Source organism: Mauremys mutica, chromosome 13, assembly GCF_020497125.1.
Source record: "Mauremys mutica isolate MM-2020 ecotype Southern chromosome 13, ASM2049712v1, whole genome shotgun sequence".
NCBI classification, from domain to species: Eukaryota; Metazoa; Chordata; order Testudines; family Geoemydidae; genus Mauremys; species Mauremys mutica.
In genome coordinates, this window is record NC_059084.1 from 40,169,414 (window position 1) to 40,195,611 (window position 26,198).

The 26,198-nt window shown below is 43.6% G+C and overlaps 1 protein-coding gene across 1 annotated transcript; it reads left to right on the top strand.

The window, feature by feature from the left end:
• The first annotated feature begins 14,814 nt into the window (after positions 1 to 14,814).
• LOC123347313 (olfactory receptor 14A16-like) lies at positions 14,815 to 24,645 on the top strand. The gene is made up of 2 exons (XM_044984731.1): positions 14,815 to 14,938; positions 23,686 to 24,645. Exons 1-2 carry the CDS (start codon positions 14,837 to 14,839, stop codon positions 24,643 to 24,645), a joined length of 1,062 nt encoding a protein of 353 aa, XP_044840666.1. The 5' UTR covers positions 14,815 to 14,836.
• The last annotated feature ends 1,553 nt before the right edge of the window (positions 24,646 to 26,198 follow it).

Sequence of the window (26,198 nt, forward strand, 5' to 3'; positions counted from 1 at the left end):
CAATACTATGAGGGTGAGGCAGTTAAGATAGGGTAAAAGAGGAAGAAGTTATTCATGCATATCCATGATGAACAGGAAGGCCTATACATTTCTAGCATGGGTAGGCTCATTGGAATTCTCAATCGGCATTCTAGAGTCAAACTAGAATCTGTCTCAACCCTTCCAGAGCTCTCAAAGTGTACAGTGAATATACCCTAGGTAATGATGCCGGACATTATTACAGGATGTATTATTGTTCCTTACATGTTTGGATTATTTTACTTTCAAAACAAATCATAGTGATAATGAAAATGCTGCAGTCCCAAAATCTCTTCCCAGTGCATTAGTGTTATTGTCACTGACGTGCACAATAGGACTCCCAACTAAACAGTAATACTGATAATACTCAACCTGATCTTGGGACAAGAAACTAACTAATTCAATTTTTAAATGGGAACACTAAATAATTTGGCTGATCAATACCTAATCAATAGGTCAGACAACACAAGATGTTATACAGAGGCCTATACTTTGGAGTATGTGCTTCCTTATCCATCTCTATACATAAATAATGCAGAGAGTGCTGTCCCTGGATTCTATGGCATTCCACCACCTGGGTGTTTTAGAGGTGACACCAGACTTGCAGTTGTTGGTCTTGTGTGGAGCAGCACAAATTCATATCTCAGGTAAACTTCTCTGGCAACATTAACTCCAGATGGTGATGAGCCCTTTTATATCAGGACTGGATTTGGCTCACTGGGTGCTACAGCACCACTATGTTTTGGTTGTTGGAGGAGTTGCTCAGATGTTCTCTCTGCCCTTTGTCAACAATTAGGTTTCTGGGACGTTGGTGTGTCCATGCCTTTTGACACCACCCTGCAGAGTAGAATAGAAAGAGATCACCATTGACAGGGGTTGCATTGGAGTAAGGATGCCGGGTCACTGCCCAGATCATCAGTTCTATTTAGATCACTACTGCTGAGATTTTCAAAGCTGCCTTGACAATTGGGATGCCAGTTCCCATTAATTTCATTCAGAACTGAGTATACAAAATCTTCCAAGTGGCTTTGCAATTTCAGCCCGAAAGACTAGAGAAAGGTCAAAAACACTTTTGCTGAGCCCCTCCAGATATCAAGAGCTTTCTAAAATGCAGCTATGTCCAGATATGAGTTTAACCCCTCCCCATCTTTTTAAACTGATCCAAACACACACATCTGGACCAAACACCTAAGAACAATGAGGTTTCCAAAATGTAGGTTTGCTCTCATGTCAGTGAGATAAGGGCTTTGCTTATTTTTGCCTCTGTCTTCACAAACAAGGTCAGCTCCCAGACTGCTGCACTGGGCAGCACAGCATGAGAAGGAGGTGACCAGCCCTCTGTGGAGGAAGAAGGGTTTGGGACTATTTAGAAAAGCATAATGAGCACAAATCCATGAGGCCAGATGCCCTGCATCCAAGGGTGCTAAAGGAGTTGGCGGATGTGATTGCAGAGCCATTGACCATAATCTTTGAAAACTCATGGTGATCGGGGAAGGTCCTGGATGACTGGGAAAAGGCTAAGGTAGTGCCAATCTTTAAAAAAAGGAAGAAGGAGGATCCAGAGAACTACAGCCAGTCAGCCTTACCTCAGTCCCTGGAAAAATCATGGAGCAGGTCCTCAAGGAATCAATTCTGAAGCACTTAGAGGAGAGGAAAGTGATCAGGAACAGTGAGCATGGATTCACCAAGGGCAAGTCTGCCTGACTAACCTAATTGCCTTCTATGAGGAGATAATTGGCTCTGTGAATGTGGGGAAAGAAATGTATGTGTTATTCCTTGACATAAGCAAAGCTTTTGATACGATCTCCCACAGTATTCTTGCCGGCAAGTTAAAGAAGTATGGGCTGGATGAATGGACTATAATGTGGATAGAAAGCTGGCTAGATCGTCAGGCTCAATGGGTAGTGATCAATGGCTTGATGTCCAGTTGGCAGCCGGTATCAAGTGGACTGCCCCAAGGCTCTGTCCTGGGGCTGGTTTTGTTCAATATCTTCATTAATGATCTGGAGGATGGCATGGACTGCACTCTCAGCAAGTTTGCAGATGGCACTAAACTGGGAGGAGTGGTAGATATGTTGGAGGGTAGGGATAGGATACAGAGGCACCTAGACTAATTAGAGGATTGGGTTAAAAGAAACCTGATGAGGTTCAAAAAGGACAAGTGCAGAGTCTTGCACTTAGGATGGAAGAATCCCATGCACCACTACAGACTAGGGTATCGAATGGCTAGGCAACAATTCTTCAGAAAAGGACATAGAGGTTACAGTGGACAAGAAGCTAGAGTGTGCCCTTGTTGCCAAGAAGGCCAACAGCATTTTGGGCTGTATAAGTAGGGGCATTGCCAACAGATTAAGGGATGTGATTATTCCCCTCTGTTCGACATTGGTGAGGTGTCATCTGTACTGTGTCCAGTTTTGGGCCCCACACTACAAGAAGGATGGGGAAAAATTGGAAAGAGTCCAATGGAGGGCAACCAAAATGATTAGGGGGCTGGAGCACATGATTTATGAGGAAAGTCTGAGGGAACTAGTATCAGAGGGGTAGCCGTGTTAGTCTGGATCTGTAAAAGCAGCAAAGAATCCTGTGGCACCTTATAGACTAACAGACGTTTTGCAGCATGAGCTTTCGTGGGTGATTACTCACTTCATAGGATGCAAGTAGTGGAAATTTCCAGGGGCAGGTACATATATGCAAGTAAGAAGCAAGCTAGAGATAAGGAGGTTAGTTCAATCAGGGAGGATGAGGCCCTGTTCTAGCAGTTGAGGTGTGAAAACCAAGGGAGGAGAAACTGGTTCTGTAGTTGGCAAGCCATTCACAGTCTTTGTTTAATCCTGAGCTGATGGTGTCAAATTTGCAGATGAAATTTCTGAGGGAACTGGGGTTGTTTAGTCTGCAGAGGAGAAGAGTGAGAGGGAGATTTGATAGCTACTTTCAACTACCTGAAGGGGGGACTGCAAAGAGGATGGAGCTAGACTGTTCTCAGTGGTAGAAGATGACAGAACAAGGAGTAATGGTCTCAAGTTGCAGTGGGGGACGTTTAGGTTGTATATTATGTAGCTGTCGCACAACTGTACCAGGAGGCACTCTAGACAGCTGCAGTCCACAGGGCCCTGGGCTGGAACCCGGAGTAGAGTGCGGGCCCAGGTTCCCCCCAAACCTCCCAACTCCTGATTAGACACAGGAGGAATTGACCTGGACTGTGGCTTCTACCAGTGGGGAAGGTCTCTGGGCTGTTTCCTGACCCACAGGGTAAATCTCTGAGGCAAGCAAATCCACCAATAACCGCAGGACCCACCAAGGTAGAGAAGGAACTTTTTCACAAATAGGGAGGTTGTGCAATCTCCTTTCTTAGAGGTTTTTAAGGTCAGGCTTGACAAAGTTCTGTCTGGGATGATTTAGTTGGGAATTGCTCCTGCTTTGAGCAGGGAGTTGGACTAGATGACCTCTTGAGGTCCCTTCCAACCGTAATATTCTATGGTTCTATGACCATCTCACTTCAAGATGACAACAAGAATCCGGTCTCATGTTGATAAAGGATGAATGGTTATTCTGTCATGGATATCTGACAATCAATCCTAACTGGACACATTTGAAAATGAGGTCCCTTTGAAAATTTCAACTGAGCACCTTATAAAGTGGGAACATACCCAGCCTCAGAGTTTACAAATGAGCCCCCTCTTTATCTTTGCCAAAGAAAACCACCAGAAACATCATCCCGGGGCGTGGCAGTGCTCAACATTGAGCCTCACGTTCACCTCTGAGTGCCTAAGAACCGTTCCCCCTCTAGGCCACTCATGGAAACATTCCCAGACACATCAAAGCTCCCTGAATACAACCTGATGGATTCATGGTGACTTGCCTGAAATGCACTGGAGAGTTTTGTCTAGTTTCCAGAGAACAAGTGTGCCCATCACACCTGCATCCACAATAATTGCAATAATATTCTCCCTTCTGCTCTGTTACTGTGGAAAGGTCCAGGGGCATGAAGAAGGGAATCCTCAGTCAGACATTATTTAAGTCTGGATATCCAGACAACTTGTTTCCAAGAGTTTTAAAAAAGTTGTCTGCAGAGCTCACTGGATTATTAATGTTTCATTGTAGTGAGTCTTGGAACACAGGGGAAGTTCCAGAACACTGGAAATAATAAGTTGGGTTGATAAAGAGATGGATGTTGATGTAATATATTTAGACAGTTGGAAGGCATTTGAGGTGGCACTGTGTGACATTTTGCAAGGATTGGTTCCTGGCCCAACAGAATATTTTTATCAGTGACCTGGAAGAAAACATAAATCATAACTCATAAAGTTTGCAGGTAACACAAAAATTGGGGGATTGGTAAATAATGAAGGGGATGGGCCGCTGATACAGAGTTATCTGGATCAGTTGTTAAATGGGACATGCAAACAATAAGAATATAAGAAAGGGAATGACCATAAGAAGGAATGAACAGAACAGGTAATCATCAAATGATCCATCCCCTGTCGCTCATTCCCAGCTTCTGGCAAACAGAAGCTAAGGACACTATTCCAGCCCATCCTGGCTAATAGCCATTGATGGACCTATCATCCATGAATTTATCTAGTTCTTTTTTTAACCCTGTTATGGTCTTGGCCTTTACAACATCCTCTGGCAAGGAGTTCCACTGGTTGAATATGTGTTGTGTGAAGAAATATTTCCTTTTATTTCTTTTAAACCTGCTGCCTATTAATTTCATTTGGTGGCCCCTAGTTCTTGTGTTATGATTAGTAGTAAACAACACTTCCTTATCTACTTTCTCCATACCAGTCATGATTTTATAGGCCTCAATCATATCTCCCATTGATTTATACAGGGGCTGCTCTAGGCACCAGCAAAGCAAGCAGGTACTTGGGGCAGCCCATTTGCAGGGGCGGCAGCCAGCAGGGATCCAGCCTGGGAGCTGAGAACAAACAGGGGGCTCTGGGAGCTGTAGTTCCTTAGTTAGCTCCCTGCCTATAGAGGCAGCCCTGGAGGAGGGAAAGAACTACATTTCCCAGCATTCCCTTGGCCGCTATGACCAGGAAAGGGAGAGGGAGGGAGTATGGGAACTGAAACCTCATGCTGCAGCTTGCTGTGAATGGAGAGCTCACTGCTAGAGCGGGGTGGCCCTGTGAACGGGGACAAGTGTGCCCAAGAAGTAGAAGGCTTTGGCCAAGGTATCCCCTTCAGAAGACATCCCCAGACTGGCTTAGGGATACTGGTGTGACCTCCTCTTGCAGCCCCCAAAGAAGGAACTGGAGGGACTAAATGGACAGTGCCCCTCTCTATCTGAAGCCTAGCAAGGGAGGTATGTGGATCCCACTAGAATTTAAAATGAAAAGTAAGGGAGGAGAGGCTCTATTAGAGGACTTCAGCAGCTTTAGATACAGTACCAGGCATGTAGGAGGATTTCCACTTCTGAGCCATGGAAGCAGAAATTGACTTTTCCTTTCCAGATTTAGCTAATATTCAGAAAGGGAATCTAGCACCTGCCTTCCAGATTTGAACACCTCAAAATTCAGGAGTGCTCAAGCTCAATTTGGACAGCGTTACTTCATTTCTCCCAAATCAAATATATTGATCCACTGTAATTTGCTGTAGAAAAAGTAGGATAAAATTGAGCAAGAAATGCTTCCAGTGGTTTTTAGGACTGGAATTGCGATTTTCAACAGCCATTGCCTTTTTTTTTAGATGTATTTGTTTAAAAGGAAGACAGTGATATTGCATTGACAAATTCCCCATAGAAACAAAGAGTGGAACAAAAGAATAATAAAGGCACCTCAACTTTTCCTCATTTATGTAGGACAGTCTTATAATATGCATCCAGATATCCTCCAATCACACAAGCCGAAAATTGTTCCACTTTACTGCAGTTCTGTAACCATATGGGAACCAATCCTATCTGTGTTCTGTGCACATCCAAAATTCCTGCTGAATGACCCGCCCTTGGAGCGAGTTACCAGTGACCCTGAGACAGCAGGAGGGTGCAGGTTGGGGGCAGAGCCCAGGGCTGGGGCGGCAGGGGGGTGGGGGAGGTCACTGGTGGGGGGGAAAGGGGGAAACCCCGTGCTGGGGTGGCAGGGGTGTGGGTGTAGGGAGAGAACCCAGGGCTGGGGCAGCAGGGGAGTGCGGGGGGGGGGGAAGGGCAGGGGAGCCCAATGCTGGGGTGGGGGGCAGCAAAATTTTTTTTTTTTGGTTGGGGAAGCAAAACATCTAGAGCTGGCCCTGGATTTATATAGAGGCAATATTATATTTTCTGTTCTATTATCTATCTCTTTCTTAATTATTCCCAGCATTCTGTTAGCTTTTCTGACTGCCACTGCACAGTGAGTGCATGTTCTCAGAAAACTATCCACAATGAGATCAAGATCTCTTTCTTGAGTGGTAACAGCTAATTTAGACCACATAATTTTATATTTATAATTGGGATTATGTTTTCCAATGTGCATTACTTTACATTTATCAACATTACATTTCATCTGCCATTTTGTTGCCCAGTCACCCAGTTTTGAGAGATCCTTTTGAGTCTGCCTGGGTCTTAACTATCTATAGTAATTTTGTATCATCTGAAAATGTTTATCCCTTTTTCCAGATCATTGATGAATATGTTGAATAGGACTGGGCCCAAAACAGACCCCTGGGGGACACCACTATTTACGTCTCTCCATTCTGAAAACTGACCATTTATACCTACCCTTTGTTTCCTATCTTTTAACCAGTTACCAATCAATGGGAGCACCTTCCCTCTTATCCCATGGCAGATTACTTTGCGTAAGAGTCTTTGGTGAGGGACCTTGTCAAAGGCTGTCTGAAAATCTAAGTACACTATATCCACTGGATCCCCTTTGTCCACAAGCTTGTTGACCCCCTCATAAAATTCTAGTAAATTGGTGATGCATGATTTTCCTTAACTAAAACATGTTGACTCTTCCTCAACAAATTATGTTCATTTATATGTCTGACAATATTGTTCTTTATTATAGTTTCAATCAATTTGCCCGGTACTGAAGTCAGGCTTACAGGCCTGTAATTCCTCAGATCACCTCTGGAGCCCTTTTAAAAAGTTGGCATCATATTAGCTATCCTCCAATCATCTGGTACAGAAGCTGATTTAAATGATAGGTTACAGACTACAGTTAGTAGTTCTGCAATTTCACATTTGAATTCTTTCAGAACTCTTTGGTGAATACCATCTGGTCCTGGTGACTTATTGCTGTTTAATGTATCAATTTGTTCCAAAACCTCCTCTAATGACACCTCCGTCTGGGACAGTTCCTCAGATACATAATCTGAAAAGAATGGCTCAGGTTTGGAAATCTCCCTCACATCCTCAGCCATGAAAACTGATGCTAAGAATTCATTTCGTTTCTCTGCAATGGCCTTATCATCCTCGAGTGCTCCTTTAGCACCTCGATCGTGCAGTGGCCCACTGGTTGTTTAGCAGCTTCCTGCTTCTGATGTACTTAAAAAAAATTGCTATTACTTTTTGAGTCTTTGGCTAACTGGTCCGCAAATTCTTTTTTGGTCTTTCTAATTGGAATTTTACACTTCATTTGCCAGTGTTTCTGCTCCTTTCTATTTTCCTCACTAGGATTTAACTTCCACTTTTTAAAGGATGCCTTTTTGCCTCTCACTGCTTCTTTTACTTTGTTGTTTAGCCACTGTGGCTCTTTTTTGGTTCTTTTATTATGTTTTTTTTAATTTGGGATATACATTTGAGTCTTTATTATTGTGTCTTCGAAAAAGTTTCCATGCAGCTTGCAGAGATTTCACATTTGGCACTGTACCCTTTAATTTCTGTTTAACTAACTTCCTCATTTTTGAGTAGTTCCCCTTTCTGAAATTAAATGCTACAGCGCTGGTCCACTGTGGTGTTTTTCCTGCCACAGGGATACTAAATTTAATTATATTATGGTCACTATTACCAAGTGGTCCAGCTATATTCATCTATTGGACCAGATCCTCTGCCCCACTTAGGACTAAATCAAGAATTGTCTCTCCTGTGGTGGGTTCCAGGACCCATTTAAGGTGTCAAGAAACTTTATCTCTGTATTCCGTCCTGAGGTGATATATATCCAATCCATATGGGGATATCTGAAATCCCCCATTATTATTATTGAGGGTTTTTTTTATTTTAATATCCTCTTTAATCTCTCACAGCATTTCACTGTCACTATCGCCATCCTGGTCAGGTGTTCAGTAGTATATCCCCAATGCTATGTTTTTATTATTCAAGCATGGAATTACTATCCATATAGATTCTATGGTACGGTTTGGTTCATTTAAGATTTTTATTTAATTTGATTCTAAGCTTTCTTTTACATATAGTGCCACTCCCCCACCAGCACGACCTGTTCTGTCATTCTGATATATTTTGTACCCTGGTGTTACTGTGTCCCATTGATTATCCTCATTCCACCAAGTTTCTGTGATGCCTATTATATCAATATCCAATATTATACAGGATATTATATCAATATTAATTTTGATATGGCTAAATGTAAATGTTTAGGAACATCTAGAAACAAAGAATTAGGCCTACTTACAGAATGGGGAACTCTATCCTTTGATTTGGGGGTTGTGGAGATACTCAGCTGAACATGAACTTCCAATACAATAGATGTGAATGCAATCCTTTGATGTGGAAATAAGGGACTCTCAGTTAGGAGTAGAGATGTTGTTTTACCTGTATATTTGGCAGTGGTGCTACTACTGCTGGAATACTCTTCTCCTCTCCACAGTTCAAGAAATTGTACATAAATTGGAGTGGGTTCAGAGAAGAGCCATGAGACTGATTAAAGGATTGGAAAAATGCCATTTATTGGTAGACTCAAGGAGCTCAATCTATTAAGTTTAACAAAGGTAAAGTTAAGGGGTGATGTGTCAGAAAAGTTTTGTTTTGTTTTGCTTTCTTTTGTTTTTCCTCCTAAAAACTCTCTTCAGCTAAAGGGAAAGAGGCTAGGGAATGTTGTTAGAATAAAAGTGTTACTTAATGTTCTAAATTACATATGCTTTAAGGAGCTGAATTCCCATTTTCAAAAGTGCCCCAATAATTTCCTAGCGGCACCTAAATATCTTTAAAACTTGGCCTTAGTAACTTGGGAGTCTAAGGACTTCTTTACGCTTTTAGCACTACAGCAGTATAGCTGCAGCCTAGTCCATGTCTTTTTAGAGAACCTTCAGCGTTAGCATTTGCCATCTTGTTAATATTAAGACAATATTTGCAATAATTATTTTGAGCGCTATTTGCAAATGTTGACTTTTTTTTGGTCCCAATCCTGAAAAGTGACGCATCTCGGCAGACTTCTCTGTCTTGAAGTTCTCAGACTATTTTTTAAAGCACGTGGACTGCACATCAGTAGAGAGATTGTGTTGTGGAAGGTTCCTCTCTCATTTGTGATCCTCTGCCTCTCCATCCAGATGAAATTATGGGGACTACCCACCTTGCCCATTCAACATCACATAACATCCCAGCACAAGCTACAGAAATTGTTCATATGGAAATGTGACATTAGGATACCATTAGTAACTGAATTAAGGGTTAAGAACTGTAGACCTAGCTCAGAACCCCAACTAGAGGAGTCATGGAATTACAGCAGAATCTCAGTTTTTTAATTTTTCTATTCTTCATGCACTGGAAAGCTAGAAAACAAGCCATAACTAAGATGATAGCAAATGTAACAAATACAACATCTGCCTGAGTCTGCAGAGAACCTGATACAGTGAAAATGTTAACTCCAGATGCGGAGTTAACTCTATCACATGGATCAATTCTGGGAGATACAACCCAAGTTTTTACAGATATGCCACCACTTCTCCCCACTCTTTCTGGGATTACCTCTGAAGTTGCCTGCCTCATGCTGGAGTAGGTGCTTTCTCTGGGTGAGTGTCTGTGACTGGGCCTTTCCCCGTTCTCTGATCCCTCACAATCCCTGTTATGTTATCTAGCTGCCACAGACCTAATGTATATATATTCATCAGCCAATCTCCCAGCTGGGTGCCCACCTCACACATTTCTATGAACCATGATCTCAAGATCTTAGACTATTTCAGGGTTATTAAAATGGGATGGAGGTTCTAAGCAATAAGAATCTCAAATACAGAAACAAACATAAAACTAGGGATCATGGTACAGACACTCAGGTCACGTCAACTGGAATAGCTCCATAGCACTAGGCAAATTTACACCATCTGGGCATCTGGCCTCATTGACTCCAATGGTACTGTGACAGATTTACACAAAGTATGTGTGTGGGCAGGACTGATGTACAACAGATATGGATCTGGCCCCTTTGACTCCAATGGCGCGACAGCTGATTTACACCACATGGGGATCTGACCCTTCTTATTGGTTCGGTCTCTCTGACATACCTACAATCAGTGTGAAATAAAAAGTTTTAAGGTGGCATACAGCATCACACCTGCAGTGTAAAGTGCCTTTTATTTTTGTGTTCGTGTTCATAGAATTTCTGAAAGAAAGAAAGAAAGAAGGAAAGAAAGAAAGAAAGCCAGGCCATCCATCCCTATAAAAGTTGAAATTCAGATACAGAAAAATCTCTGCAATACTGAATTCCTCAGAAGTTCTGTCCCTAGTGGAAATGAATTGTTCCTAGGCCTTAAAAGTTACACTCTGGCAATTAATCCCATGGGGCAAAGAGCTAAGAACATGCCAACTGGATAGAAACTTTTGTCTTTCATTCAGTTCATATTCATGGGCAAATAAAATGGATTTGAAATTGTTTTAGGGGACATATCCCCGGTTGGTGTAAATCAGCAGTAGGGCCAGTGGAGTTAATGGTGAAAACTGACATAGCTTCATCACTTTTTTAGGGCCAGATCCCCAGCTAATGTAAAACAAAATACCTCCACTGAAATCAAAGGGCCACATCTCCACTTGGTGTAAAAAGCCCTAACTCCTCTGAACTCAATGGAACCGTGTCAATTTACACCATTTTAGGACATTACACTGAGCTTTTAGTGTTTGCCTCCAGGTACCTCTTAGTGACCAACATCAAACAGCCAGAGCAGCCTCAGCTGTGGGTTCCTGTGGTGGCTGCATCCCAAGAGCTGCTGACGAAATGCAGGAGAGAAAAAAGTTTCTACTCCCCCAGAGCTGTTTATGTGGCATTAATGAAGGAACAGGTTATTCCAGGCCTGCTGGGGCTCTGGTGCCACTGGGCTCTGAGCTGTTGTAGGTCACATGTCTGTGCTACCAATATATATTCTATTCTGCAATCCCGTTGGGATGCCACATGGGACTCAGTCCTGCCTTGTTTTTAATCCAGGGTCCTTTCAGGAATGCTGCCATCATGTGAGATTCAGGCTGGGTGCTCTTCCTCCTCTATGGTGGCAGCTTGTCAAGGTGGATTGTTCCTGAGGTGAGATCAGATTCAGCTATTTAGCTCCAGACAAGGTATATCCTGGGCTATGACTGTGTCTGAATCCTGCGAAGGCAAGGATCAATTTCAGAGATGGGAGGGATTTCCAATCCCCAATCCCATTTACTCCTTCACATTTCAGCCAAGCCTGCCCAAAGAGGGGAGCACCCATCTGTGGAATGGGTCCCCATCTGCTAGGAACTGCAGAGAGACCCAGCAACTCAGTGAATATTGCGAAGAGACTGGGAGAAAGCAGCTGGATAACATAGTGATGAGTCATTATCGACAGGTGTAAAGACAGACAGTGACAGAAGAATCCTGGCAGTGGACTGCCCAATGCTTCAGAGGCTGGGAAACAGCCCACAAAGACCAACACTGTAAGTCTGCTATTTCAGTTAAATATGTTTGGGTGCTAATATACTGGAGCAATGTAATACCAGAACTATGAGTTACAATTGGAACTCTGAAACTTTTACTATCATTTAATCAAATATCTAGAGCTACTCCTTTTTTTCCAGCATAAAAATTTCTCTTTTCATTGAAATTGTAGAAACCAAGCCATTTTTTGGTTTTGTGAATCGAGAACCAAACAGGTACTGGTAAAAAATGCTGAAAACTAAAAAATTTTCATTGAGTTTTTTTAAAAAAAAGAAAAAACATTCCAATGGATACATTGATTTTAAGGATAGCACAGACCTATCACATTTATTTTTCAATTTAAAGCCCACTTTTCCTTTGAAATAATTTAAACAGAAAATATCTGAATTCCCCATATTGAAAACTAATATTTAAGCCAGTGGGCCAGCGCTGATATGGTAGAATAACGCCCTCTGTTCCAATCACGTTTATTGCTCTTTCAGAAAGATTCTTGCAGAATGGTAAAACTGAGGAAGCGGCAATGTTAGTATCCTCAGACTATGTTCTATACATAAAGGCATCTTTAAACTGAGGCACGGAGAGCTGAAGCCCCCAGCCAAAGCTTGTCTCTGCTCAATGACATAGAAGAGGGCAATGTGGCTAGACCCCAGATCTCCTGTTCTAGCACCGTATCCTCTGTCCCACACTGATGCCCGCTAACCAGAAATACTCTTAACAGGTGGACAGCATAGAAACATAGTAAGACAGAGCCTGTGTCCCGGAGAGCTTCCAACTGGAGTAGGCAGGACAGAGAAAGATAGGGAGAAAAAATAGAGGTACAGGAAGGCCCACGGTCACACAGCAAGTCAGTGGCAGAACCAAGAATAGAAACCAAGTCTCCTGAAGGCTACTGCAATTCAAAGGCCACATATACAGTCACAGAGGGAAATTAAACAACGTAGAAGTGGCTGAGTGATGCTATTAGCCCCTCATCACAGAGCGATGGAAATGCAGCTGGGATTTGGTGCCACAGATCAGTTTTGGAAGCAGGCAGCAGGCCGTCTCTGTTGTGTTGCAGTGGAACACTTACAACTGAGCTGTCATTGAGGATGCTTTCTGAATCCATGTCATATTTCTTCAGAAACTGGAAATCAGGCAGCATTTGCTTTTTAATACATTACCTCTATATCCAAGTTTGCATATTTACCCAATAGGGGAAATAGCTTGGCTAGATCATTGGGGTGGGACGTGCTTTGCTCCATCCATCACACAGCATTTTATCAAGCCACATCCTGAGCCAGATCTTCAAATGGTGTAAACTGATGCAACTCCATTGACATTAAGGGAACCATGCCAATTTACACTCGTGTGTTATTTTGCCATTCCTAGTCAATGGCAGTGACAAATGCTGTGCACCTTTCACACTCCTACAGTGAGATATTCCTGAGGGAAATCAGGGCCATACTTAGGGTGTAGATGTAACCCCGACCGTTGTCTTTGTTCTTCCCTCCACATTCATCACACAATGAACTGAGGAAGGAAATGTCCAAACAAACCACCGTGACCGAGTTCCTTCTCCTGGGATGCTCTGATGTTTGGGAGCTGCAGATTTTATACTTCTTGGTGTTTCTAGTGATTTACCTGGCAGCCCTGATGGGCAATCTTCTGATCATCACAGCCATAGCCCTTGACCACCATCTTCACACCCCCAGTTTTCCTTTGAAATAATTTAAAAGGAAAATATCTGAATATTCCAGATTGGAAACTTTGATTTCAACCAGGTTGGGAATATTAATATTATCCAGTAATAGTAAAATTTGAACCCAGACACTCTACTGCAACTGTGTATATTTGTGTTTCAAAGGTACACTTATTGAATGGCAATACTGAGTAAGCAGCAAAGTTTGTAGCCCACAGCATATTTATTAATCATACTAGTGCCTTAGATGGAGAACAGAGAATTGAGGTCCCAGCCAAAGCCTGTCTCTCTTATCCCAGCCAAGGACATAGAGGAGATGAATGGGATTAGACTCTAGATCTCCTGCTCTAGAGCCGTATCCTCTGTCCCACACTGCTGCCGGCTAAACACATATGCTGTAAATGGGAACATACATGTAACAAGACACAGCCCATCCCACACAGAGCTCACAGTCCAAGCAGACCAAGCAGAGAAAGGGTCAGAGGGGAAACAGAGGCACGGGGGGACGTGACTGGCTCAAGATCACAGAGCAGGTCAGTGGCAGAGACAAGAATAGACCCCAAGTCTTCTGATGGCCAGTGACCCACACAGACATAAAATGACAGAGGTAGCACAGCGATGTTACTACCCCATTGTTACACTTATATGGAAGTGGGATCTTGTGTCACAAATCAATACGTATGCAGGCAGCAGGTCATCCATTTGGTGCTGCAGTGGAATCACTAAAGACAAGCTCTCATAAACGATGCTGAGCAAGTCTATGTCATATTTTCCCGAAGAGCGGATATCAGGCTGTGTTGGCGGGCTGTTTGTAGCAAGAGAGAATCCAGCTTGCCTAGAATGTTGCGTTGGGTTGTACTTTGATCCATCCTTCACACAGCATTTTATCAAGCCACATCCCGGGGCAGATCTTTAGATGGTGCAAACTGCAGTGGGGGAGGTTTAGGTTGGATAGTTGGAAAAACTTTTTCACTCAGAGAGTGGTGAAACACTGGAATGTGTTACCTAGGGAGGTGGTAGAATGTCCTTCCTTAGACGTATTTAAGGTCAGGCTTGACAAAGCCCTGGCTGGGATGATTTAGTTGGGAATTGGTCCTGCTTTGAGCAGGGGGTTGGACTAGATGACCTCCTGAGGTCCCTTCCAAACCTGATATTCTATGATTCTATGATGCAGCTCCATTGACTTTAAGGGAGCCGTGTCAATTTGCACGTGTGTGATAACTCACCACTCCTAGTTAAATAGCAGTGACGAGTGCTGGGCATTGTTGACACTCACATCATGAGATAATGCTGCGGGGAATCAGGGCCACTCCCTCTCTCACTCTAATCCCCACCACTGTCTATGTCCTTCCCTCCACAGCCATCACATAATGAACTGAGAAAGAAAATGTCCAACCAGACCACCCTGACCGAGTTCCTTCTCCTGGGATTCTCTGATGTACGGGAGCTGCAGATTTTGCACTTTGTGATGTTCCTAGTGATTTACCTGGTAGGCCTGATGGGGAATTTTCTCATCATCACAGCCGTAGCCCTCAAACCCCATCTTCAAACCCCCATGTACTTCTTCCTGGTTAATCTGTCCATCCTAGACTTTGGCTCCATCTCCGTTACCATCCCCAAATCCATGGCCAATTCTCTCATAAACACCAGGGTGATTTCTTATCCTGGATGTGTCACCCAAGTCTTTCTCTTTCTCCTCTTCACTGCAACTGATCTTGCCTTACTCACCATCATGGCATACGACCGATATGTCGCCATCTGCCAACCACTGCACTACGAGAGAATAATGAACAGGAGAGCTTGTGTCCAAATGGCAGCCAGTGCCTGGATTACTGGTATTGTCTACTCTGCCCTGCACACTGGGAACACCTTCAGGTTGCCCTTCTGTCAGTCCAATGTCATCAACCAGTTCTTCTGTGAAATCCCCCAGCTACTCAAGCTCACCTGCTCTGACTCGTACCTCAGTGAAATTGGGGCTATTGCCTTTAGTATGTTTTTAGGTTCAAACTGCTTTGTTTTTATAATTGTGTCTTATGTTCACATCTTCAAAGCAGTGCTGAGAATCCCTTCTGAGCAGGGCCGAGGTAAAGCCTTCTCCACCTGCCTCCCTCACCTCACTGTGGTCTCTTTGTTACTTTGCACTGGCTTCTTTGAGTACATGAAACCCACCTCCAGCTCAGCATCAAATATGGATCTCATGATGGGTGTTCTATATTCCCTGGTGCCTCCAATAATGAATCCAATCATCTACAGCATCAGGAATAAGGAGATCAAAGCTGCATTAAAGAAACTGATTGTGTGGAGGTTAATTAGCAAGAATTAAATTGTCCATCATTAGTACTTGATTGAGATTTCATTCTGAGCTTCTTTATGGATATAATCAAGTGATGACAAAATTGTCCCCTTGAGAAAATAGGGTGCAATCTGTTTATGAAATCGTAAAATCCGGACTAACTCCACTGAAATAAAATGAGTTAATTTAGAATTACATCACTGTAAAAAAGATCAAAATCTTAATATCTATCCATAAATGTACACGCACACCCTTCTCTCTGTCTTATACTGCTAACATCACCTTGCTAATTGAGCATGTTGCACAGAATATCAATAGCCATAGCTAAGTCACTCGTGGACTTCATGAATTTTCTTGTGCTTCTCCTTTTTGGGGGCATAAAATTTGTGATCGGGGTATGAGAGGTTTGGCTTGTTTGTTTGCTTGGTTGTTTCTTTTTCATGTTGTTTCATTTTATTTATTCATTGCTTGGCTTGCTTCTTTGTTCCAGGTCACTTTTGGGGAATAGGAATTTGCAGGGTGGAATATGTTTGATTAAATCTGGATATCCATTTATTTTGTCATCTACTCAATGTGTCAATGTCATAATGTCTTTTAAAGGATTTTCTGGGTGACTTAAATTTTCCTTTCCCCTATGATGAACAATTTAAAAATGTTTCTGTAGGTTTATGGATACCTGAGTTCCTGTTTAAATGATTGTTAATGGTGATGGGATTTTATTGCCTTATTTATGATGTGATAGGGCACCTACTCCTTATAAAATTATGTATATTATCTTTTTTAAAAAATAAGTAAATAAATATTGTATTCTTCTTGCTATGGTGAAAAGGCAATTTGGAAGAGAAATCTATTGCAATGTTTCCTAAAGACAAACTGAGTCTGGGTAATAATCATAAATGTTTATCCTACCAAACAACTGCAGTGATTGATCTGGAATTACTCATATTTTTTCTTATGTTACACTTTGTTCCTGCAGTGTAAATAAATTGTACTTTGTATAGTGAAGGCTGGGCTAGTCACTCAACTTACTACTGGTCACAGCTCCTGTGGGAAGAACTGCTGGTACCAAGCACAGAGGGAGAAATAATGGTGGGTGCACCAATTGCTATAGCCAATTTGAGAGGGAAAATCACGTCATTCAACTCTGAGAGGGACAGGCAGAAGACGGAGACATGGGGTGTGCACTCAAAGACCAGAGCAGAAAGCAGAGGTTATTCTAACTGTACAACCATAACAAATGAGATTCAGCCATTTGCTTCAAAGGATAGATTGGGATCTGGCCAATGGTCTCTTATCCACACAAGGATCCAACTGTGTCTAGATCACATAAGTTAGCTGCATTATTATTGTTGTTATTATTATTTATTGCCAGTTATCTCATCATAGAAGTCAATCAGGTTGGTCAGGCATGATTTGCCCTTGCGGAATCCATTTGCCCTTGCGGAATCCATGTTCACTCTTCCTGATCACCTTCCTCTCCTTCAAGTGCTTCAAAATGGATTCCTTTAGGACCTGCTCCATTATTTTGCTGGGGACTTAAGTGAGCCTGACCAGTCTGTAGTTCCCCAGGTTCTCTTTCTTCCCTTTTTAAAAAATGGGCACTACATTAGCCTTTTTCCAGTCATCCGGGACCTCCCCCAATCACCATGAATTTTCAAAGCTAATGGCCAATGGTTCTGCAATCACATCAGCCAACTCCCTCAGCATCCTTGGATGCATTATATCTGGATGAATGAACTTGTGCATGTCCAGCTTTTCAAAATAGTCCTTAATATGTTCTTTCACCACTGAGGGCTGCTCACCTCCTCTCCATTCTGTGTTACCCAGTGCAGCAGTCTGGGAGCTAACCTCGTCTGTGAAGACCGAGGCAAAAAAAACATTGAGTACTTCAGCTTTTTCCACATCCTCTGTCACTATGTTGCCTCCCCCATTCAGTAAGGATCCCACACTTTCCCTGACCTTCTTCTTGTTGGTAACATACCTGTAGAAACCCTTCTTTTTACTCTTCAGATCCCTTGCTAGTTTTAACTCCAGTTGTGCCGTGGCCTTCCTGATTACGCCCTGCATACTCTAGCAATATGCTTATACTCCTCCAAATTCCTCCAAAGTCATCTGTCCAAATTCCACTTCGTGTAAGCTTCCTTTTTGAATTTAAGCTCTCCAAAGATTTCACTGATAAGCCAAGCTGGTCGCCTGCCATATTTTCTATTCTGTCTGCACATTGGGGTGGTTTGTTCCTGCACCCTCAGTGAGGGTTCTTTAAAATACAGCCAACTTTCCTGGACTCCTTTCCCCCTCATATTAGCCTCCCAGGGGATCCTGCCCATCAGTTCCCTAATGGAGTCAAAGTCTGCTTTTCTGAAGTCCAGAGTACATATTTTGCTACTCTCCTTTCTTCCTTTTTGTCAGGATCCTGAACTTAGCCATTTCATGGTCACTGCTGCCTAGGTTGCCACACACTTCTACTTCCCCTACCAATTCTTCCCTGTTTGTAAGCAGCAGATCAAGAGAAGCACAGCCCCTAGTTCAGAGGTAGGCAACCTATGGCACATGTGCCGAAGGCGGCACGCAAGCTGATTTTCAGTGGCACTCACACTGCCCAGGTCCTGGCCACCGGTCCGGGGGGCTCTGCATTTTAATTTAATTTTAAATGAAGCTTCTTAAACAATTTAAAAACCTTTTTTACTTTACATACAACAGTAGTTTGTTATATATTACAGACTTCTAGAAAGAGACCTTCTAAAAACGTTAAAATGTATTACTGGCACACGAAATCTTAAATTAGAGTGAATAAATGAAGAATTGGCACACCACTTCTGAAAGGTTGACAACCCCTGCCCTAGTTTGTTCCTCCAGCATTTGTACCAGGAAGTTATCCCCATCACTCTCCAAAAACTTCCTTGATGGTCTGTGCATTGCTGTATTACTCTCCCAGAAGATCTCAGGGTGATTGAAGTCTCCCATGAGAATCAGGGCCTGTGATCTGGAAACTTCAGTTAGTTGTCCAATGAAAGCCTTGTCTACCTCATCCTTCTGATTTGGTGGTCTATAGCACACGCCCACTACGACATCACTCTTGTTGCTCTTGCCTCTAAACTTAACCCAAAGACTCTTAACAATCTTTTCTCCAGTTTCATACTGGAGCTCTGAGCAATCTTACCGGTCTCTTATATATAATGCAACCCCCGCTTCCCAACTTTTCTGCCCTGCCTGTCCTTCCAGAACAGTTTATATCCATCCATGACAGTACTCCAGTCATGTGAGTTATCCCATCAAGTCTCTGTTATTCCAATCACACCATAATTCCTTGACTGTGCCAGGACTTCCATTTCTCCCTGCTTGTTTCCCATGCTTCTCACATTTGTGTATAGGCACTTAAGATAACTTGTTGATTGTCCCACTTTCTCAGTATGAGAGAGGAGTCCTCCCCTCTTGCGCTCTCCTGTTCATTATGCTCTCGTAGTGCAGTGGTTAGGACATTTCACAGAGCTTTCACTGTTTGCCTCTGGGTACCTCTTAGTGACTAACATCAAATAGCCAGAGCAGCCTGAGCTGTGGGTTCCTCTGGTAGCTGCATCCCAAGAGCTGCTGATGAAATTCATGAGAAAAAAAAATCTCTGCTCCTCCAGAGCTGTTTATGTGGCATTAATGAAGGAACAGGCTATTCCAGGACTCCTGGGGTTCTGGTGCCACTGGGCTCTGAGCTGTTGTAGGTGACATGTCTGTACTACCAATGTATATTCTATTCTGAAATCTCTTTGGGATGCCACATGGGACTTAGCCCTGACTTGTTTTTAACCAAGGGTTCTTGCAGGGATACTGCCATCGTGTGAGATCCAGGCTGGGTGCTATTCCTCTTCTGTGGGTTTAGGGTCAGTTAGGGAAGGTTGTCAAGGTGAATTGTTCCTGAGGTGAGATCAGAGCTTGGCTCACAGGCATGGAGACCAGATTCTGCTATTTAGCTCCAGGCAAGGTACATGCTGACTGTGTCTGAATCTCGCACAAGCCAGGATCAGTTTCAGAGCTGGGAGGGGCTTTCAGTCCCCAATCCCATTTAATCCTTCACCTTTCAGCCAAGCCTGCCCAAAGAGGGGAGCATCCATCTGTGGAGTGGGTCCCTGTCCGCTAGGAACTGCAGAGAGACCCAGTAACTCAGGGGATATTGCGAAGGGACTGGGAGACAGCAGCTGGATTACACAGTGATGAGGCATTATTGACAGGTGTACAGATAGTGAAGGACTAAAGAATCCTGCCAGTGGCTGGGAAACATTCCACAAAGACCAACACTGTAAGTCTGCTATTTCACTTAAATATGTGTGGGAGCTAATATACTGGAGCAATGTAATACTAGAATTATGAGTTACAATTGGAACTCTCTAAAACCTTTACTATCATTCAATCAAACATCTAGAGCTGCTCACTTTTTACAGCATAAAAATTTTCAATTTTCATTGACGTTATAGAAAGCAAACCTTTTTCTGATTTTGTGAATTGAGAACCAAATAATTGCTGGTAAAAATACTGAAAAATTTTCATGGAGAGTTTTGAAAAAAAATTGTTGTTGTTGTTTTTAAGGATAGCACAGACCTATTATAAAACTTTTTTTCAATTGAAACCCAGTTTTCCTTGGAAATAATTTAAACTGAAAATATCTGAATTTCCCAGGTTAGAAATTTATAACTAAGCCAGCATTGATATGTCCAATAACACCCTCTATTTAAATCACATTTATTGCTTTTTCGAAGAGATTCATGTAGGATGGTAAAACTGAGTAAGCAGCAATGTTAGTATGAGGGCCGGCTCTAGCATTTTTGCCGCCCCAAGCAGAAAAAAAAAGCAGCAGCATTTCAGTGGTAGGTCCTTCATTCTGAGAGGGAGTGATGGCCTCACTGCCAAATTGTTGCCCAATGGCTGCACGTGCCACCCCTCTCTTCATTGGCCGCCCCAGACACCTGCTTGCTATTCTGGTGCCTGGAGCCAGCCCTGGTTAGTATCCTCAGAGTATGTTTTATACATGCAGGCACCTTTAAACTGAGGCACAGAGAGTTGATGCCCCCAGCCAAAGCCTGTCTCTGCTCAATGACATAGAAGAGGGCAATGTGGCTAGACCCCAGATCTGTTCTAGCACCGTATCCTCTGTCCCACACTTATGCCCGGTAACCAAAAATACTCTTAACAGGCGGAGAGCACACACACATAGTAAGACACAGCCTGTGTCCTGGAGAGTTTACAACTGAAGTGGACAGGACAGAGAATGGGAGGGAGAAAGAGAGGGAGGGAGGGAGGGGAAATAGAGATACGAGGAGGGGAAGTGCCTGGCCCAAGGTCACACAGCAGGTCAATGGCAGATCCAAGAATAGAAACCAAGTCTCCTGATGGCCACTGAACCATAAAGATATAGAGTCACAGAGGGAAATTACACAACACAGATGTAGCTGAGCGATGCTATTAGCCCCTCATCACACAGAGATGGAAATGCAGCTGGGAACTGGTGTCACAAATCAGATTTGGTAACAGGCAGGAGGCCGTCTATGTGTTGTGGCAGTGAGTCCTTACAGCTGAGCTGTCATTGGAGATGCTTTCTGAGTCCATGTCATATTTCCTCAAAAACTGGAAATCAGGCAGCATTTGCTTTTTAATATGTTACCTCCACGTCCAAGTTTGCATATTTCCCCAATAAAGGAAATATCTTGGCCAGATCATTGGGGTTGGATGTGCTTTGCTCCATCCCTCATACTGTATTTTATCAATCCAGATCTTTAGACTTTGTAAACTGATGCAGCTCAATGGATATTAAGGAGGCCATGCCAATTTCCACTCATGTGTTAATTCTCCTCTCCTAGTCAATGGCACTGATGAGTGATGTGCACCTTTCATACTCCTACCATGAGATATTACTAAGGGAAATCAGGGCCATTCTCTCTGTCACTGTAACCCAGACTGTTGTCTTTGTCCTTCCTTCTCATCATCTCAGACATAGCACTTGACAACTGTTATCAGATGCTACCGGTGTGGTGGTCTGCTCTGTTCAATGTTGATATCAATCGTCTGTGTGCATGTTCCCTCTGTGTGCTGTCCCAGCTCTATGCAGATAGATGACACAGCAGACCCTGAGAGAACCCCCAATGACCACAGACTCTAGTAAGGTACGAAGGCACGTTGGCCAGGTTTATTGTTGAAGAGAAACACAGTCTCCAGATTTCCACAGCATAGAAGTCAAAGGTGCTGCTAAGGTGCTGCTAGCCAGTACATATGTGCTCCCTGACAATGGACTCAGCTGGGTCAGTGGCGGGACTTTCCACTGCCCCCTAGGCGGGACAAAGACATCTATTCAGAGGTGCACTCTTATACAGAGGTGAAAACAAGTTACCCATCACTCCTGACGTATCGAGGTGCAACCCCTCTACGTAGGAAGGTGCCGCCTCTCACTTTGTACATATTGGTTCGAACAAAACAACTCTATCCATCATGTTACCCTTTTGGCCCTGCATTGGGATGGGCCAGCCTGTTCCTTGTTATTTGTGTGGCATGTACAAGAATGCGAATGTTCTGATAGCTGGTGTCCAGTACCTTTTAGGTATGTCTCATTTTGCAGCATCAACCATTTCCTTGCCAGCTTCTGTGAGCAGGGCCTGCCTCTGGCTCACAGCTTAACTTTGCTTTATGTTAGCAAAGTCTTGACCATTACTTTAGTTCAGACCTTAGGCCTTATACTTGTCCTCTGATAAGTGTTTATGTTTCAGGGCCTCATCTTACTACACCAACCATCTTCACACCCTAGTTTTCCTTTGAAATAATTTAAACAAAAAATGTCTGAATATTCCAGATTGGAAACTTTGATTTCAACCAGGTTGGGAATATTAACATTATTAGTAAAATTTGAAGCCTGTCACTCTATTGCAACGTTGTATATTTCTGTTTCAAATGGGCACTTGTTGAATGGCAAAACTGAGTAAGCAGCAAAGTTGGTAGCCCACAGTATATTTATTAAGCATACTAATGCCTTACATGGAGAACAGAGAATTGAAGCCCTCCCTCCAAAGCCTGTCTCTCTTATCCCAGCCAAGGACATAGAGGAGGTGAATGGTATTAGAACCTAGATCTCCTGCTCTAGTGCTGCATCCTCTGTCCCACACTGCTGCTGGCTAAACAAAAATGCTGTAAATGGTGGCACCGAACATACACATAACAAGATGCAGCCCATCCCATACAGAGCTCACAGTCCGAGCAGACAAGGCAGAGAATGGGATGGAGGGGAAACAGAGGCACAGGGAGGGGAAGTGACTGGGCCAAGGTCACACAACAGGTCAGTGGCAGAGCCAAGAATAGAACCCAAGTCTCCTGGCAGTCACTGATCCCCACAGACATAAAGTGACAGACGTAAATGACACAGCAGAGGGGTAGCTGAGTGATGCTATTAGCCCATTGCTACACAGAGATGGAAGTGGGATCTTGTGTCATAAATCAATACGTAAGCAGGCAGCAGGCCATCTATGTGGTGTTGCAGTGGAATCACTACAGACGAGCTCTCATGCAGGATACTGAGTGAGTCTATGTCATATTTCCCTGGAAAGTGGATATCACGCAGTGTTGTCACTTTAGCATTTTAGTTTCATGCCCAAGCTTAGAGCCTGCTGTTCGTAGCAAAAGAGGATCCAGCTTGGCTAGAATGTTGCACTGCGATAGAACTTTGCTCCATCCTCCACATGGCATTTTATTCAGCCACATCCTGGGTCAGATCTTTAAATGGTGCAAACTGATGCACCTCCATTGACTTTAAGGGATCCATGCCAATTTGCAAATGTGTGATAACCACTAGTTAATAGCAGTGATGAACACAGGGCATTGTTGACACTCACATCATGAGATATTGCTGCATGTAATCAGGGCCATTCCCTCTGTTACTGTAATCCCCACCACTAACTTTGTCCTTCTCTCCACAGCCATCACAAAATGAACTGAGAAAGAAAATGTCCAACCGAACTACCCTGACCGATTTCCTTCTCCTGGGATCCTCCAATGTTCGGGAGCTGCAGAGTTTCCACTTTGTGATGTTTGTAGTGTTTTACCTGGCATGCCTGATGGGGAATCTTCCCATCATCGCAGCCGTAGCCCTCAACCACCATCTTCACACCCCCATGTACTTCTTCCTGGTGAATCTGTCGATCCTAGACCTCGGCTCCATCTCCGTTACCATCCCCAAATCCATGGCCAATTCCCTCATGAATACCAGGTTGATTTCTTACCCTGGATGTGTCACCCAAGTCTTTCTCTTTTTCCTCTTCACTGCAGCTGATCTTGCCTTACTCACCATCATGGCATACGACCAACACATTGCCATCTGCCAACCACTGCACTACGAGAGAGTGATGAACAGGAGAGCTTGTGTCCAAATGGCAGCCAGTGCCTGGATTACTGGTATTGTCTACTCTGCCCTGCACACTGGGAACACCTTCAGGTTACCCTTCTGCCAGTCCAATGTCATCAACCAGTTCTGTGAAATCCCCCAGCTGCTCAAGCTCGTCTGCTCTGGCTCATACCTCAGTGAAGTTGGGCTTCTTGCTTTTAGTGTGTTTTTATGTTTAAACTGTTTTGTTTTTATAATTGTGTCTTATGTTCAGATCTTCAAAACCGTGCTGAGAATCCCCTCTGAGCAGTGCCGGAATAAAGCCTTCTTCACCTGCCTGCCTCACCTCACAGTGGTCTCTTTGTTTCTTTGCACTGGCTTCTTTGCCTACTTGAAACCCATCTCCAGTTCAGCATCAGGTCTCGATCTCATGATGGGTGTTCTCTATTCCCTGGTGCCTCCAGTGATGAATCCGATCATTTACAGCATGAGGAACGAGGAGACCAAAGCTGCATTAAAGAAACTGTTTGTATGGAGGTTATTCACCAAGACTTAAAATGTCCATCATTGTACCTTGACTGAGATTTCATTCTGAGCTTCTTCTTGGACATATACAAGCAGCAAAGAGTCCCGTGGTACCTTATAGACTAACAGATGTATTGGAGCATGAGCTTTCGTGAGTGACATGACATGCATCCGACGAAGTGGGTATTCACCCACGAAAGCTCATGCTCCAATACGTCTGTTAGTCTGTAAGGTGCCACAGGACTCTTTGCTGCTTTTACAGATCCAGCCTAACACGGCTACCCCTCTGATTCTTGTATATAATCAACTGATGACAAAACTGTCTCCTTGAGAACATAGGGTGCAATCTGTTTATGAATTCATAAAATCCGGAGTAACTCCACTGAAGTAAAATGAGGCCTGGTCTACACTACGAGTTTATATCGAGTTTAGCAGCGTTAAACCGTATTAATCCTGCACCTGTCCACACAACGAAGCCCTTTATATAGATATAAAGGGCTCTTAATACCGGTATCTGTAATCCTCCCCGACGACAGGAGTAGCGCTGAAATCGGTATTGCCATTTCGAACTAGAGTTAATGTGGCTGCAATTCAACGGTATTGGCCCTTGGGAACTATCCCACGGTTCACCATTGTGACCACTCTGGACAGCAATCTGAACTCAGATGCACTGGCCAGATAGACAAGAAAAGCCCCGTGAACTTTTGAATTTCATTTCCTATTTGCCCAGCATGGAGCGCTGATCAGCACGGGTGACCATGCAATCCCAGAATCAAAAAAGAGCTCCAGCATGGACCGTACGCTAGATACTGGATCTGATCTCTGTATGGGGAAATGAATCTGTTCTATCAGAACTCCCTTCCAGTAGACGAAATGCCAAAGCATTTGAAAAAATCTCCAGGCTCTGATAGAGAGAGGCCACAGCAGGGATTCAGCACAGTGCTGCGTGACAAGCATAACGGAAAGCCAAAGAATCAAATGGACGCTCTTGGAGGGAGGGAGGGGGGACTGAGGACTCGAGCTATCCCACAGTTCCGGCAGTCTCCGAAAACCATTTGCATTCTTGGCTGAGCTCCCAATGCCTGAAGGGTCAAAAACATTGTTGGGGGTGGTTCAGGGTATATGTCATCAATCTCCCTCCCCCCCTCCCATGAAAGAAAAGGGAAAAAAATTGGCTCTCACCTTTTTTCAATGTCACCTTATGTCTACTGGATGCTGCTGGTAGACGCGGTGCTGCAGCGCAGAACAGCAGCATTCCCTCCTCTCCCCTTCCTGATGGCAGACGGTGCAATAGGCCTGATAGCTGTTGTCATCATCCCGTGAGTGCTCCTGGCTGGCCTCGGTGAGGTCAGCCGGGGGTGCCTGGGCAAAAATGGGAATGACTCCCGGTCATTCCCTTCTTTAAGCTTTGTCTCCTGGAGATTAAGTCCTGCCTGGAATATCATAGCAGCTGGAGGCTGCCTTCTTCTCCCCCTCCCCACATTTTATCTCAATAAAGTCAGTGTTTCTTATTCATGCATTCTTTATTGCTTCATCACACAAATGTGGGGATAACTGACACGGTAGCCCAATAGGGATGGGGGA